This window comes from Lepidochelys kempii, chromosome 1 (genome assembly GCF_965140265.1).
Source record: "Lepidochelys kempii isolate rLepKem1 chromosome 1, rLepKem1.hap2, whole genome shotgun sequence".
Classification (NCBI taxonomy): domain Eukaryota; kingdom Metazoa; phylum Chordata; order Testudines; family Cheloniidae; genus Lepidochelys; species Lepidochelys kempii.
In genome coordinates, this window is record NC_133256.1 from 110,520,848 (window position 1) to 110,537,878 (window position 17,031).

At 41.4% G+C, this 17,031-nt stretch overlaps 1 protein-coding gene across 2 annotated transcripts in view; it reads left to right on the plus strand.

Moving 5' to 3' along the window:
• Positions 1-17,031, plus strand: part of TFDP1 (transcription factor Dp-1) — a 101,088-nt gene that overhangs the window by 37,965 nt on the left and 46,092 nt on the right. For both annotated transcript variants that reach the window (XM_073350551.1, XM_073350543.1), the window contains exon 3: positions 12,826-12,932. In XM_073350551.1, the coding sequence (XP_073206652.1) occupies positions 12,826-12,932 (107 nt within the window). The remainder of the gene's footprint in view (positions 1-12,825; positions 12,933-17,031) is intronic.

Here is a 17,031-nt window from a genome sequence, read left to right on the forward strand (position 1 = left end):
CAGCATGCTGTCTTGTAAGTTCCTCTCTCTCTCACACACGGCATTCCACGCTAATTGTTGCTTTGTCTCGGAGAAGATAAGCAGCCGGCTGTCAGAAACGGAGCTTTCAAAGGGCATTTCCGCAGTCCTACAGCCGATTCCAAACAATGACAAGAGTGGCCACTTGACTTAAGGGGATTATGGAATTTTTCCGGAGGCTGATCAGAGCGCAGTAAAGCAACACCTCGTTCACACTGGCGCTGCAGTCCTCCAGTGATGGCGCAGCAAACATTATTCCACTCGCCGAGGTGGAGTACCAGCAGCTCTGTAGCCGCGGAGTCAGAGCACTCTATATGCCTTGCCAGTGTGGACGGGTAGTGAGCTAGTGCACCCGGGGCTTGTTTATTGTGCTGTAACTCGCAAGTGTAGCCAAGCCCTAAAGTCCCTAGCTATAACAGAATTGATAAATCACATAGTAGAAGTTTAAGCGTCTTACTAATGTGGTGAAAATGTACCTCAGCCCTTACGAGGCAGTAATGCCTGTAAAGAGGAGAATGTTATGTGACGTTATTGAGTTGAACTGGGACCGTATAGAACACTGTTGCAACCAAGGTCATGTGGTGGCACCAAATCTTGTATAAAGGGGGTCAAATAAGGTGTCTAAGACAAGGTTATGGTTTGCTGGTTATGATTATGCTATCTGTTTGCATGTATCATTTTTGTATTTAAACATCTAAGTGTTGGCTCTATACTGTCTGTATTTCAAACTTATGCTATGCTTCTGGGTGACACCCCAGACAAGTTGGTGTCAGCTCTACCTAGCCTGCTTGATGCCCCATTAAGGACCATCATCTATACAAGTGACCCATTGAGAGAAGGCAGACATGCCTTGTGACTCAGCAAGGTATGCAGGGTCCTGCCTATGGACAGAACTCTGAGGTTTTCCCATGCCATGTGATGGACAGCTTGTCTTTGGAACAAAGAAAGAAAGAAAGACCACATGGCAAGAGAATATAAAAAGCTGCTGCAGCTCCTCCATCTGGTCTTCAATCCTGCTTCTTACCTCTGGAGGGACTTTGCTACACTGAAGCATTGAACAAAAGACTGATGACCCATTTCAGCTGTGGATGTACTCCAGAGACTTGATTTGAACCTGCAGTTTATTCTGTCACTGCTGCAAGCCTGAACCAAGAACTTTGCCGTTGCTGTATGTAATTGATTCCATTTAGTCAATTCTAGCTCTCATCTATATTTCTTTCCTTTTATGAATAAACCTTTAGATTTTAGATTCTAAAGGATTGGCAACAGCGTGATTTGTGGGTAAGATCTGGTTTGTGTATTGACCTGCGTATGGGGCTTGGTCCTTTGGGATCAAGAGAACCTTTTTTCTTTTACTGGGGTATTGGTTTTCATACCCATTTGTCCCCATAACGAGTGGCACTGGTGGTGATACTAGGAAACTGGAGTGTCAAAGGGAATTGCTTGTGTGACAGTGGTTAGCCAGTGGGGTAAAACCAAAGTCTTCTGTGTTTGGCTGGTTTAGTTTGCCTTGGTGTGCATAGAAACCCCAGCCTTGGGCTGTAACTGCCCTGCTTTAAGCAATTTATCCTGAATTGGCACTCTCAGTTGGGTCCCACCAGACTCAGCATCGTTACAGCCATCTTTATCATTTGGGAGAGGATCAGACACTTGCAAGAATGGATAAATGAGGCTTATCTGCTATCTATGTCTTTTATGGAGATAAGTGTGTCTTCCCCCATCCTACAACATAAGAAAGATTCTTTGCTCTTGACTTGTCCAGAAAACATCCAGAGCGGGGATCCCATTTGTTCCCTTGGGTCATGATAGGAAAGGATGCTTCAGATTTAGGATGGGGAGCCCCCTTTGAAGCACTGACTAGTTAGTATAAAAGTAAAGATATTTTCTAAGGGAAGGTGCTCCCACGTTGTTCAAATGAGAAAAAATTCTTTTCCTCAGGAAGACAAACGTCTATATAAATATTTTTGAACTGAGGGCCATAAAACTGGCCCTCAAAATATTTCCCCCTCAAGTCGGTGAGAAATTGGGTCAAATTTTTACAGACAAAATGGTTACCATGTACTAAGTGAACAGGTAGGTGGAAACCCAGTCTCCCTTAGTAATCCATTGGTAGAAGTGGAACCTCTAGAACCAGTGCCTTTGGTCATTCACCTAATGGAGGGTAAATTTTAAAAAACAAACTAAAACCAAATCTCAGTGGAAAGGTGCTGACCAGTATGCATGGTCATTAAAAACTTAAGTGGCACATTTGAGTTTTGCCCTGTTGGGGTCAACTACAAGTCACAATGCTGTATGTGTTGTTCTGCTTGAGAGCATCAAGGGGGGGGGGACAAAGTCTGACAGACTTCTCTTGAATTGGGATGAAGCCTTCTCACTGATTTTCCCCCAATGTCCTTGGGAAGGTTATCAAGACTACCAGCATGATTGATCACATTAGCTTGGATGCAATATACCTAGTGTTCAGATCTGCGGTTTCTTTTATCTTTCGTCAGGACCTGTTGCTGCAGTGTGGCAAAGTGGCCTACGGAGTGTTAAGATTTCTTTACCACAGAGAATGGCTCATGGATTTCTATGGTAGTGACCGACACTTCCTGGAAGAGATCAAGACACTCCCGTTGGAATCCAATAAGCCCTCGGCAAGAAAACACTGTTGCCAAGTAGAATGAATTCAAAAGATTTGTTCAAATGGGCTGGATCCCTTCTCTCATCTGGTTCCAACTCTTCTGGAATTTCTGCTCTTTAATGTTGAAGCTCTCTTTAGCAATTGTGATGGCATCTAGTGGCCATTCTGCTTACCTTGTTTCTTTTAGAGGAAACTGTTTTGCCCCACCCTCTGGTGAAGCAGTTAAGACCTTTTAGAGCTTGTACCCTCTGATCAAAGAGCCTGCTGACCCTTGATACTGAGGCCCTGTCTACACTGGCAAGTTTCTCCGCAGTAAAGCAGCTTTCTGTGCTGTAACTCCTGAGGTCTACACACTACCAAGCCACTGATGGTGCCAAATGCGGACAGAAGCACAGGGATTGCTGGGATGTGAAGTAATGAATCACAGGGCATTGGGACAGGACCTACCTAGGATACCTTCGGACCTCCTCCACCTTCCCACAACTCTTAGCGGTAGAAGAGAAGGAGGTGGTCTGTGGGATACCTGTCCAGAGTGCACTGCTCCGAATACCGCTGCAAGTACCGCAAGTGTGAATACACTATTGCGCAGGCAGCTGACAGTGTGAACACACAACAGCGGTTTCCCTTCAACGCTCTCTGAGCATCACTGTAACTCACAGCGCTGTAACTCTGCCAGTGTAGACATACCCTTACTTAGAGATATTGTGCACTCTTCCGTCTCTCACTGAAAGTTTCTTTCTTGATAGCCCTCACCTCTGCCAGGAGGGTGTCCAAAGTACAGACCCTGATGGTTAGTACACCTTGCGTTATCTTCCACGAAGACAAGGAGGTAACGTTGTCTTAGCACATTCCTCACAAAAACTCTCTCAATTTCATTTGAGTTGATGTTCGCTAGGGCAAGCAGACTACATGTTTTTGGATATAAAGCCATCCTTAGATATTTAGATAGGATCAAAGCCTTCAGGAAATCTAAAAAACTGTTTTAGGGGAAAGAAACAATAGCCAGGCATCTCACCTCATTAGTACAAGCGAATTAGGCTGTGCAAGTGTTTGTCTTGCAAAGCCCTTTTGCCAGAACACTGTAGAGCTCCTTACTTTACTGTTGAGGGGGAATGGCAATATCCATGGCATCTCTCTGTATGTGCCTTTATAGGAAATCTCTAGGGCTGTTATGTGAAGCTTGGTCAAGTTTTTCAAAATCTTGCTTTTTATGTTGGATTAGAGAGTAGATTCTAGCTTTGCGGGAGTGGTAATTAAATTGTTGATTAGCATGGCTCCTGAACCACGTCCTCTGGGAGCTCACTGTTAGCTGATCTTCTACAATGGGATTCTATGTTGGCAACATCATGAAGGAGAAATTCCTGTACTCTGAAGGTGCTGCCTCTACAGAACCTCAGTGATATCTTTCAGAGCCCAGCTATATTCTGGATATCTTGCGGTAGAGAGGAATTGGAGACTGCTCATGGACATTGTGCTCTTGAGTCCATGTTCCCAACTGGACCAAGGGTTTTAAGGAGCATACATGCACCCCCAACTGATATTCAAAAAAGCCTGATGACTGCTGCTACCGGTACAGGGTTCTCCTACAGAACAGTTCTGTGGAGACAATGTATTTGGAGAAGAGGAATTATGGAATGTACATTATTAATTTCTATTAGTGTGGCACTTAGAAAATTTATCCCCACATTTCATAAAGTGAGTTAAATCTTCATTGATTCTGCCTGCCTTGTTTTGGATTATGTACATTATGATCTCTGGCTGCTCCCGTGTACTTCCCCTCACTGGTCTAACAAGGGTACCTACTGTCAGGCTTCCAGCTCCACAGTCCTGAGTGGAGACCTGCATCTCAGTCCCTTCTCCCTGGGGTATTTCTAGGCTTCAGTTTCTGGCCTTTACTGTGGTGTTCCCAACAGACAGGCTGTCCAAGCATACCTGCTTACTTTCTCTTCAGAGGTGGTTTATAGTAAAAGCACTGCAGAGAAAACATTAAAAATAATGAAAGAACTTACTTGCATGCTAATAAGATTACCAGGGATTGCCGTAACCCTAATGTAGGCTGTAACTAGAATAGTCCTTCCAAACCCCAACCATGGGTTTCTTTTGAGGTCAGAGGTTTATCACTGCTTCAGCTCACAACAAGCACAGTCATGACATGTTTAGTCAGCCCTTTATACAATTCAGGAGTCTTTTGATCTCAGAAACAACAAAGAGTCCATTGGCACCTTAAAGACTGACAGATTTATTAGGGCATAAGCTTTCGTGGGCTAGAACCCACTTTTCCAGAAGCAGGTACTGGGTAAACAATGTGTTTTGCTTCCAAAGGGGTGGATGCAGAGTGGGTCACTTGCATTCCTTAGTAAACCCACTTTACACAAATTGTTCTGTAAAAAGCCTTTTGAAATTCATACTTTTCTGAGATGACATAAATCAGTCCCCTAGCAAAGTTGTATACAGTTCCACAATAACACACACTTCAAGGAGTACTCCACTATGAGTACTCCACTGTAGGTGTGTGTGCTTCTCTGTGCTGCTGATTGGAGAACTTTGGTGGCAGAGTTTGTTCAGCCCCCACATGCATTGCTCCTTGCATGCTACAAGGCTGGACAGCTGCATGGGTGAATTCTCCTCAGTTCCTTCTCAACCACCCCTGGCTAGAGACTAAGCTATAGCTGTTTCTTTGCGGTTAGTTAACTCTTTTAGAATTGATAATTTTTAGCTTCCCTTGAAGGTTTTCTTTCTTTACTTCATTTACATTTTATTGTGGCCATTGCCTTTTAAAAAAAATAAAAGGACTTCGTCTTTTGCCAGCCCCCTGTGAGGGGAGCACCCCCTTCTTGATAAGGGTATGCCCGGGAACCGGGCTTCAAAAAGTGCCTCAATTACAAGGAATCTATCCCAGTGACTGACGGACACTTGCAGTGTGTTCTCTGCCTGGGAGAGAAACACATTTCACAGAAGTCTGGCTTGTGTCAGCAACTGAAACCCTGATGCAAGAAAAACCTAGAATTGAGCCTCAAACTCCTACTCATGGAGTCTGCCCTTCAGCCTCTGGAGTCCCCCAGGAGCCCTCCCCACAGCCCTCTACTTCAAAAGGAGGTGAGCCCAGGGAGATGCCCGTGAGCCACTCACATAAGGCCTCTAAGAAAAGGTCCAGGGGTCCCATAGTGAGCCTTGATCCAACTGAAAATGATCTCCGGCTCAATCAATATAGTCTGTACCAATGGCACCGAAGCTGTCTAAATCTGGTACCCAGGGCATGCACGGTACTGACCAACAGAGCTAGTTGAGTTGCATAAGAACCCACTGGGCACAGGCAAGGAAGCACCAGTACCATTGCGGCGTGAGAAGCACAAAGATCCACCCCAATTCTGTTGTTATAGACGTCAACACCAGTACCACCTGTGGTACACCAAGCAACAACGGACCTTGCTATCAGGTCCACATCTCCAGCCTCATCAGCACAGGCCTCTCGGCACCAACAACCCCTGCTGGTACCGACACCTTCTGCACTTCTAGACTTCCAGTGCGTGACAGATCTTTCAGTGTCTAATGCACGGGACTTGTGTCTACTCAGTACCGGGCCCCTGGTACTGAGTTCACCCAGAGCCATTGACAGATGAGTTCCTGCCATGCACCGCCCTTCTCGTTGTTGGAGAAAGTGAGCAACAGGATGTGGTTTCCACTGTTCTTCTCCCCCCCCCCACCCCACCCCACCCCGCCCCATAGGGCCCAATTTCACTATGAACATCAGGCATATTGTCAGCCTGATCCACAGCATCCCTGGTTTGATCAGCTGTGGTAACAACTAGCAGGTCCCTTTCCATCGCAATGGCAATACTGGGATCCCTGGCAGGATCAAAGACATCAGTTCTCCCTTAACTCAAAAGTGACCCTCCCTCAGCTGCTGCCTTGAGGGCTTCTGAACCCCCTGAGCCAGGCAAGAGAGGAACTGGAGGCTGAAGTTGAGGAGGCCTGCTTCTTGTCTCATGTGGCAAGGGTGACTGTGATGCCCCCTTTGCCATCTATGACAAATGATTTTAAACTGTTCCAGGACCTGGCATAGAGGGTGGCAGAGGCTCTACACCTGCAGGAGGTGACAGTGTCACACCACAGGCTGGTGGACATTTTACATTCTTCCACCTCATCCAGAGTGGCACTCCCTATTAATGAGTAGGGCCCTACCAAAGTCACGGTCCATTTTGCTAAATGTCACGGTCATAGGACTTTAAAAAATCTTAAATTTCACAGTTTCAGATATTTAAATCTGAAATTCTTCAGTGTAGTAACTAAGGGGGTCTGGACCCAAAAGTGGGTTGTTGTGGTGGGGGGTTAAAAGGCTATTATAGGGGGGTTTTGTGGTATTGCCACCCTTACTTCTGTGCTGCTGCTGATGGCAGCGTTGCCTTCAGAGCTGGGCATCCAGAGAGTGGCAGCTGCTGGTTGGGAGCCCAGCTATGAAGGCAGCACTGCTGACAGCAGCGGCACAGAAGTAAGGGTGGCATGATGTGATATTGCCACTCATTTCTGTGTTGTTGCTGGTGGCAGTGCTGCCATCGGAGCTGGGCTTCCAGCCAGCAGCCACAGAGCATCCTGCTGCTGTGGGAGGTTCCCGGAGGTGGGTGCGACCCATGCAGGGGAAGAGGAAGTCCCGTCCCTCCCCAGCCCAGCCAGGACTATCAGCTGGAGCCCAGTGTACAGGAAAAGCCTCGTGGCTGGGGCACCCTCTGCCCTGCCCCTCCCCGGCTCCAGGTCCCATGCTCAGAAGTTAAAGGGCCCTTAGCTGTGCATGGGAGGGGGGAGGACGATCATGGTGCCTTGGGGGGTTGCCCACATTGCCCCCCGCAGTGACAGCCCCCCATACTGTGCCACACCCACTTCTGTGCTTTTGCTTGCTGTGGTACTGCCTTAGGAGGTGGGTTCCTGGCCAACAGCTGCCACTCTCTTGCCGCCCAGCTCTGACAGCAGCACAGAAGTAAGGATAGAAATACTGTGACCCCCCTACAATAGCCAGATTTCACAGGGGAGACCAGATTTCGCAGTCTGTGATGCGTTTTTCACAGCTGTGAATTTGTTAGGGCCCTATTAATGAGGCACTCCTGGCAAACCCCTGTGTCGGTCCCGCAAACATTCAAGAAATATTACATGTCAGCTAAAGACACGGAATTCCTCTTCTCCCATTTTCTTCTCAATTCAATTATTGTGGATGCAGTCAATTCAAAGGGCCACCACACCAGTTTAAATCCGTCCCTTTATGAGTGGGACAAGAAGCACTTGGACCTTTTTGGCATGAAGGCCTCTTTCTATGCCACCGTCTAGTTCTGCATTGCAAACTATCAAGCTTTAATGGCAAAATACAACTATCAGAACTATGTGAAACTCAGTTTTTATTGAGCAGCTTCCTGATTCCGATAAGGAGCAATTCAAGGCTACAATCAACGAAGATCAGCTGTTGGCTTCAGAGGGTTTTTTTTCCATTTTCAATCCAAAATGAATTATATTTAGCAAGAAAGTCCTAAAGGTGCCAAAAAGTTTCAGATTGTATAACAATTGATATTAACATCTACTTTACCGCTTTACATAATATGTCAGTTATTCTCACTTGGGCCGAAATCAAGATTCAGTGTACAGATACAAAATTACAAAGTTTTTTGGAGATATGTTTTATTAAAGAATCGGATAATTATCAGACATCTGGCAACACGGTAGACTGCTCCCATCCTTGCACCAAGGTTAGGCAAGTACGTACTAGCGTAGATTAGTTAGATTAGTATGTGTTGATACTTCTTTTGTAAGGGTTGATCAATGAGACGCGCTGAGTGCTGCGATTATGGAAAAGTGTGACGCGGGACGCAACATTTAAGATATCACAAACAGGTGTATTGCAAAAAAAAGTAATGTATTTGTTTATTGATATATTAAGATATCGCAAGAGATATTAACCACTTAAGCTCATTTCTCACACGGGCTCCCGTTACTGGTACATTTGTTCATTTGTACATGCTCCCATATCACTCTGGCGGGCTTATTTTATATGTCATCTGTTCAATGGTCTTTTGGTAGCGTTGTTTGTAATTTTAAATTTACTGAAAAAGTTGCGTGCAGCAGGCATATAAATATACAGTAAACATTTTTGCATAAATTAAGTGATTTTTGTGATATATCCAGAGCAATTGGAAAATGTCCAACACAACTTTTGGGGTGAATCCTTAGGTCATTTTAAGAAAAAACGTTTCTGTGAACACGTGTCCTAAAATTCTTCCTAAGAGAGCTCTGTCAAGGATGTGATGAAAAGTTAATGTCTGATTAATATCTCAAAAACGCTTTAATATAAAGTAATGAAATTATGTCTGTCTCTTAGCGTTAGTATGTGCTACCATACTACATCATCCAAAATTTTTGGAAAATTTGCTCTCTTTACTAAAAGGACTGTGCTTGCAATTTGAATCTGCTTTCCTGTTAGTTTATTTTCAACCTTGTAACATGTAGCCTCGTTACTTCCCAACAATTAATGTTGTAGAACAGCGATAGCATGTACTAACGCTACGGCACATACCAAATTTCATTGATATATCTATATTAAAGCATTTTTGAGATATTAATTAAAAACTTTGAAAATATTTCCAATATTTTTACTGCAAAATTTCATAAGAAAAAATAACTTGCAATTTATAAATAAAATTTATATTAATTATGTATATTAAAATACTTCTTCATTAAAACTGCAAGAAACGTTAAAATATTAAAATATAGTTTAATAATAATTTTGTGTTTTAAAAAAAAAAGCGATCATTTTTGTCCAGAAAATCCAAAATAAATTTGAAGTACCTTAAGTGGTTAAGAGATCACAAGCAGGTACATTATAAAAAAATGTAATGCTTTTGTTCATTGCTTTTCGAAAATCATAACAAGAAACATTTGGATGCGGTAGCAGCACAAGAAGATTTGGCCATGGCTTTAACAAAAAAATCAAATCTGCCCCCACGATTGATAACTGATTTATGGAAAAGGATCTCGGTGATGTCTTTACTTTTGAATTTAAAAAGCCCAAATTTGGGAAAAGCAAAGAAGAAATCGGCAATGTGCAAGATGGAAAAGGAAGTGAATGGTGAGCTCAAAGACAAGTGAAGCAAGTGCCGTGAAGAGTTGCAACCTTTGGTTACATTTTACATACCGCCATCCTGAAAACTATGCAGCTCTGGTTACAAAAAAGGGACCAGGAAGATGAGGCAAAACAGAAAGCTGATGCAGCTAAACGACGTTCATCTAGCTTTTTGAAAACTCCTGGAGAAAAGATTTTTTTGCGGCGCTTCATCTGAAAAGAAACTCAAAATTGAGCAAAAAAACTTGACTCATATTTGAAGTCCTCAAAGGTTACAGTCATCAGGGATGCCAATACTTTCCATGAAGGGCTGATGGAAATGGTTTGCTTGAGTTCAACACCGCTCACTACCTTCAGGCTAAAGAACAAAGGATTCCAAAAAATTGCAGATGAAATTGGTCAGCAGCTTGGCGTTTTGACGGGGCACAATGCAGTTCATCATTTAGTTGTCGGCACAGCTGAGCCTTTGTGAAGAGGTCAAGAAAGCTTTGGAACAAAAATTGTTTTACCTGAAAATGGATGTGGCAACAGAAATTTCCTTGTAATCAATGCTCAGTGCTACGAAGAAGGAAAAGATAAAACTGTGGTAAAAACCTTGGACATAATCGACACTGGAGGGCATCATAAGTCTTCGTATGTGAAAAGTCAAGTAAAAGCTATTTTAGAAAAATTTGGGATCAGTGAAATGCAAGTGCTGAGCATCTGCATTGACAATGCAGCAAACATGACGTGTGCTGTCAAAAATTTCAGTGAGGGCAATGAAACCATTTCTACCTCTGAGAACAGGGATGTGGACAGAACTGTCAAAATTCTTGCAAGAAAATGGTGGACAAATTGCAGAAGGAATTCTATCCTCCATGCAGAAATGCGAAGAGAAGCTTTTTGACAATATTCATTTCCTTGCTGGAGTTTGTTGACCCACGGTATCGGATTCTTCTTACCTCAAGGGAAATATGAAAGGCAAAGGAAGGGCTTCTTGATATTGCTCGATGACTCGAAAAACAAAATCTATTGCTACATTTGAACTCGGCGGAAGAGGTTGAAGAAAACGAAACACAACAAAGAGTCATCAACAATTGAATTTATGGTTTCAGAAAGTTCTCATCCTTCAGAAATAGCAGGCTGTTCTCAAACTTCCGTCTCCATTCTGAACTTGTTTGAGTGTCCATCCCTGAGACGTCTTCAACCATCACAGGGAAATGGAGGTAATTCAAGCATCAATTCTTCAGAAGATGACTCCTTCGAAAAGGAATTGGATCAACAAGAAAGACGCCGGCAAGTTTCTGTGATTCATAATTGTATTGAAGCATTATTCGAGAGAAACTTTTGGGAAGATTGGTTTCAGAGTAGCAGCTGTATTAGTCTGTATTCGCAAAAAGAAAAGGAGTACTTGTGGCACCTTAGAGACTAACAAATTTATTTGAGCATAAGCTTTCGTGAGCTACAGCTCACTTCATCGGATGGGAAGATTGTGAGGCGATGGAGCCTATTGGTAGGCTAAAAGTCGTCTGTTTTTGAGGCCATTCACAGCTACCCACACCACATTCAAGCTGCCTGTAGAATTGCTTCGAGCATGCCAACAACTCAAGCTAGTGTAGAGCGACTGTTTTCGGCTTTAAAGTTAATTTTAAATGATTTGCGGCAGGCTGTGAAAGATGACTTGATTGCTGCAATAATTTTTTACAGACTGAATTACGAAGGTTTCTAGTTTGTATCATTGTTGATATTTAAATTGTTTTAAAAGTCTGAATAAAAATGTTTTTTCAAAATTACAGTATGCACTTTTTTATATAGTTAAAAATTAATTTGAGTAGGAGCACGGAGCGGAGTCAGAGCGGAGCTGAAGCAGTCATTTATTGGTGCCAGAGCGGAGCAATTCAAGAATTTGATTGCTCCAAATCCCTGGTTCGTACAGTGACAGAAAAACCCCTTCTTTCGCTGGAGGCTGCATTTATGTAACAGGTTATTCCAGCATAGCTACAGCACTGTAGTTTTGCCACTATATGTATATAGTCCCCGTAACACATACATGGCCTGAAAGGGTTGGGATGAGGAGAGTGTCCTGCCCAATAGATTTTTCTTGTCTTTCTGACTTAAACTCTGGAAGACAAGGACACCATATTTCACCTCAGTCAGCTGGGGGGGGCGGGGGGGGAGCCAAGGACCTCTGGCTTGTTGCTTCCAAAATGCCAGGTATCAACTAAATTACAGCCTTAAGCGCTTGAAGGATTGCCTACCGTGTTGTTGCTGTTGCAGCAACAATTGACTCCAATGTTTCACCTTGTCCTGAAGCACAGAATAGTTAGGAATATATGGCTTGGAGATTATGCAAAGCCAGTTTCTGCTGCTGAATTTCTGCCCTAAATAGCTAATGGCTTGGCTACTACCTTGCTGTTGAGTGGGGGGAGGCCCTACAAAATTGCACAGCTGAGCAGGAAGGAGCCCCTTTAATTTTAGCTGGGCCTGCTACACTGCTCAGCTTTCTCTCTTCAAATACCAATTTCCTGCAGGTCCTGGGGTGCTGCAGTAGGCAGTGGACTGGATGTTGTGGTAGTCGGTGGGTTCGGGCTCCTCTTCTCAAAAATTCCCTCACTGCTGGGGAGGGGGAGAAAGGGACCTATCAAGGACAGAGAAAAATGGGAGAGACACTGCCTGGAGAGAGTCTTAGTAGAACGTTTTGCTTCTCTGAGCAGAGGTGAGACAGTTCTATGAACAACTCCACCTGTTGGTACTACATTGTGAGGCTAGGAGAGAGTGGGTTTTGGGGTATTTGTTTTTTAAAAGCTTGGAAGATTTAATGGATCACAGAGCATTAATTGTCCACAGCAGAGAAAGATTGGGAGGGCATACTGGGAATCTTAATTTTGTGTTTGTTTGAAGGAAGGAAAAATATATTATACTAGTATATATTTCCATTCGTAGGGTGCTTTTATGCACATCTTCAGAAATTTTGTTTTTGATGCTTGTGTAGATGCCTATTGAAAACTAGTTTTCACTGAATTTTATGTGCTTTGATATTAATATAATTTAGATTTACTGAAAGAAACAAAGCTGACCTGAAAATTTGTATTTATATTTGTTTTAGGGGTTGTTTCATTAGTGGCTGTTCATCCTTCTACAGTAAATACACTTGGAAAACAGCTCCTGCCAAAAACGTTTGGACAGTCTAATGTCAACATTGCACAGCAAGTGGTAAGGAGAGTTTAAATTTTTTTTGCCTTTGGTTGTACATATGAATCTAACTGTGTGGTTCAGTGTAAATGCATCATATAAAGCATCAGTTGTTACTAGTTCTATGTAGAACATACCGTCTCACTTTTCTGTATAGTAAAGGCTTCTTAGTGTGACTTTAAATTGTACTCGGAACATTAGTTGTTTTTGTGGGGAGAGGGAGCACGTGTTGGGCTAATCATGAAAGTTATTGACAAAAAAGTACATCAACCCTCAATACTTCAGACTACTGAATATTCAGATTCCTCTATTGTCTGTCAATCTTTCTGTGATAAATCCATGACACTTTCAAAACACACCAACCTGAAACTTTATCCAAAAGCCCATTTGCTAATATGTTATTGAGATCAAAATTGGAAAATCAGTGGGATTTTATAGATTTTTTTTGTCTGTATTTTAAAAAATGGTTATTTCAGACATTTCTGCTGAAAAGCGTATTGTAATTTTAAAAAAAGCAAAATGTGTATAGACTGGATAACTTAAGGAGCCGGTGATCAGATAAAATGATTGTCTCGACAATGCACGTTCCAAGTGCAATCCATATTACTGCAATAGCAAACAAAACCATTTGGTGAGCCATGTGACATGAACTGATATATTTATTCTGTTACGTAGGGAGAGGTGTTATAGTTAGCGTCTCTGCGGAGTAACTTTTTTGCCAAGGATTTTAATTTGCATAGAAACTGAATTATATTCTCATCTGTAAAAGTGGTTCAGGTTGTTACATTTGCAAGACACTGAGGGCACAACTGCTGCCTTTACTGTACTGTTCTCTTGGGAAAAACAGGACTTCAGCATAGCACCTTTCATAAGCATTTCATTTTATAAAAGAAAAAATAGGTGCCATAGTATAAACACATTTGAATTTGTATGTGCATGTGCGCGTGGTTTAACGTGGATTGATTTTCAGTATACAAACACAGCACTAAGAGAATTGGTGGGGAGGGGAACTGAGCAAGAGGTGGTGTTATTGCTGAGAGAATTCAAGAAGCTACAGAGTTTTGCACGCACACACTGCACTTTATACTTCTGTAGCTAAGACAGTTCAACAATCGACTCACTCCCCAGTTTAGACTGTACAGTTATACCAATAAGCTAAACTGATTTGAATGCATCCACAGTAGGGATGTGGTAATTCACAGAAGTTGCATTTGTATAACTATTTCAGTCACGGGTATGATTGATTTTTTTTTAAACTGAAATAGTTATATAGGTACCAAGTCTTTGTGTACACCGATCCTAAGACTGTTCAACTGCAGACAGTTCTCAAGAGTCTCCACTGAGACTGTGGACTACGACCTAATGAAATGTTTGTATGACTGCAGACTATTTTATTGCATTGCAGTTCCTGTTATGAATTAAATCAGCTATTGATTTGATGTCACAGTGTAAGTCGTATGTGGTAATGACTGAGTAAAATTGGTCCTTTGTATGGGGCATTTTATCCTTTAGGTTTTCAGACAAGGAAATTTAAAAATTCTGCAGCACTTACATTAGCTTTATTAAGCTTAATTCAGTAACCCAGTGATGAAACTACTTTTAGAAGTATTGGTATCAAAGCAGGGGATAGTCAGGTTAGTCTGCATCCACAAAAACAACAAGGAGTCCAGTGGCACCTTAAAGACTAACAGATTTATTTGGGCATAAGCTTTCGTGGGTAAAAAACATCTGGAAAAGTGGTTTTTTACCCACGAAAGCTTATGCTCAAATAAATCTGTTAGTCTTTAAGGGGCCACTGGACTCCATTTTGTTTTTGTTATCAAAGCATAATCATAACGTCACAGTGTGGATTTGATTTAAATCACTAGTTAGGAAGACTCTATTTAATCATGGATTTCTACATAAAAGTGCATTCTTGTTGGTTGTTATAACCTTAATACAGATTCTTCACAACTCGGAGATAGATGTAGGTTTCATTTTTAGAAAGTACACACTAGACTTTTTTTAAGTGATTTATTTAGAAAACTTTTCAGCTTAGTTTTACAGCTATATCAGAAATGAATGATTGATTGTTTTGGTTATTTCATTTACCAAAGGTAATTGAAGCAGATATTTATGAAGTCACTGGGAAGTGAACTATCTCCAATTCAACAGGTTTAATCATTAATAATTGGAGGATTTGCTTGCCATGCTGTATTAGGGGGAGGAGAACACGAGACAGACATTTAAATTGTTTTATTTATCTAAAACAACAATATTATGTATTCTGGATTTTTTTTCAACAGCAAACATACAATATTGCAACAAAACAAGCATATGAATTTTTGAATTTAGTTAAACATTCAAGTTTTTTAAAATTGGGTTTGTTTTTTGTTAAAATTTGTTTTTACCTGAAATAGTTTAAATAAAATATTTAAAAAAAAAACAAAACAACCCAACAAATTGACTGTGTCAGCCAGGTCAATATGAAAAACTTAAAATATTGGCTTCTTCAGTTAACTCAGTTGTCTTCACCTTCGCATTCCTGTTTGTACATAATCTGGAAAAGAAAAACTAGCTTTCCTGCTTTTTCAGGTCCCACACGATTTCTCAATTTGGAATGAATTAGTCCAAAGGAGGAAAATATTTTTTCTACACTGGCAGAAGAAACTGCTGCTGTTAAAAGGGAGATTATCACTTCAACAGTCTCTGAATCCACTTAAGTGACTTCCACCAGTTCACTGGTGTGACTTTCTTTAAAACATCATCAGCAAACATATTTTTTGAATTGTTCACCCTTAACTTTGAAGTTTATTATAGTTGGCATTATGGAGGGATGATTGCTGGATGTCCATGTCATAGCCAACTCCTTTCATCATCTTCAGCACAGCTTCTCAGGATGTTGTTTCATTTGGTCAACCAGGCCCTGCCTCTATTTTTTTTTTTTGCTCAAACGTGACAATTCAAGAATAATTCAGAAGGAAGACCGGCAGTCCTTAAGAAAAAAGTACGAAATAAAAAAGTTTATCAAGCTGAAGATCCTGCATGTTCAGACATGTTCCTTTCACCATCTTCAACGCAGCTTCCTCCTGAGAAGGAACACTTCTCATGATGTTGTTTCATTGGGCAACCAGGCCTTGCATTTGTTTGTTGCACTGTTTGCATTTTGCATGCATGCCTGTCTTACCCACAGGTAGAGGAACTTCATTAAAATATTCCCAAACTGGGTCTCTTTTACGGCCTGCTGCCGTTATAGGTTTTCCCTTCTAGTGAGAGAATGGTATGGTAGATCTCAAATCAATGAAGGCTACACTGAGAGAGGCTTCAAGACTTCTGGAATATGCTGCTCAAACAGTTTCACTTTTGTTTCTACTGCCTGTCCCTCCCTTCTCACATTTATCGCCAGACTTCTTCTCCTTGTCCAGATCTATTCCTCCCCCAACAATCTTCTATTCATTGAACTTTTTGAAACTTTGCACTTTTGGAGAGAGGTAAGGGATTGACTCTGTACACAAATTTGCAGAGGAACAATAGGGTTGAGGTCTGTTATTTCTCACCTCTATATATTTATTTATTCATTTATTTTAAAACATTTTTGCTGTTAACAACGAGGTTATCTCTGGAGACACAAATCCGCAGTTTGAGAACTGCAAAACTAAGCATCTTTGATGGTATCTTCTAGACTGAGCATTGAGTCCCTTTGGGTAGATAGAAATGTTAACCTAAATAATCTATACAGAAGCCCCTGGAACCCCATAAATTGGATCCCTAGTTCATGAACTATTGGAACTCATTTACAAAACTTTCCTCATATATTACATGAATATATTGGCTCATACTATAGAATTAGAATATATAATCCCTATTCCATGATGAGATATTTTGAGCTAATGTATCTTAATTACAACTATCTTTAGATAGGTTTTTCCTCAAAAAGCATTTTATCAAAAAAATCTGATTTTTTTTATTTTAAGTCGTTGATTTTTATCTACCCTGAAAATAACTCTAAATAGCTCTGAATCTGAAAAAATATATATATATTTTTGGTTTTGACCCCCATTTTCTTCTCTGTAACACATGAAATATTTTCTCTGAAATAAATACAAGTGGCCAAACAGGCATCAAAGATGGCTGTATTTAA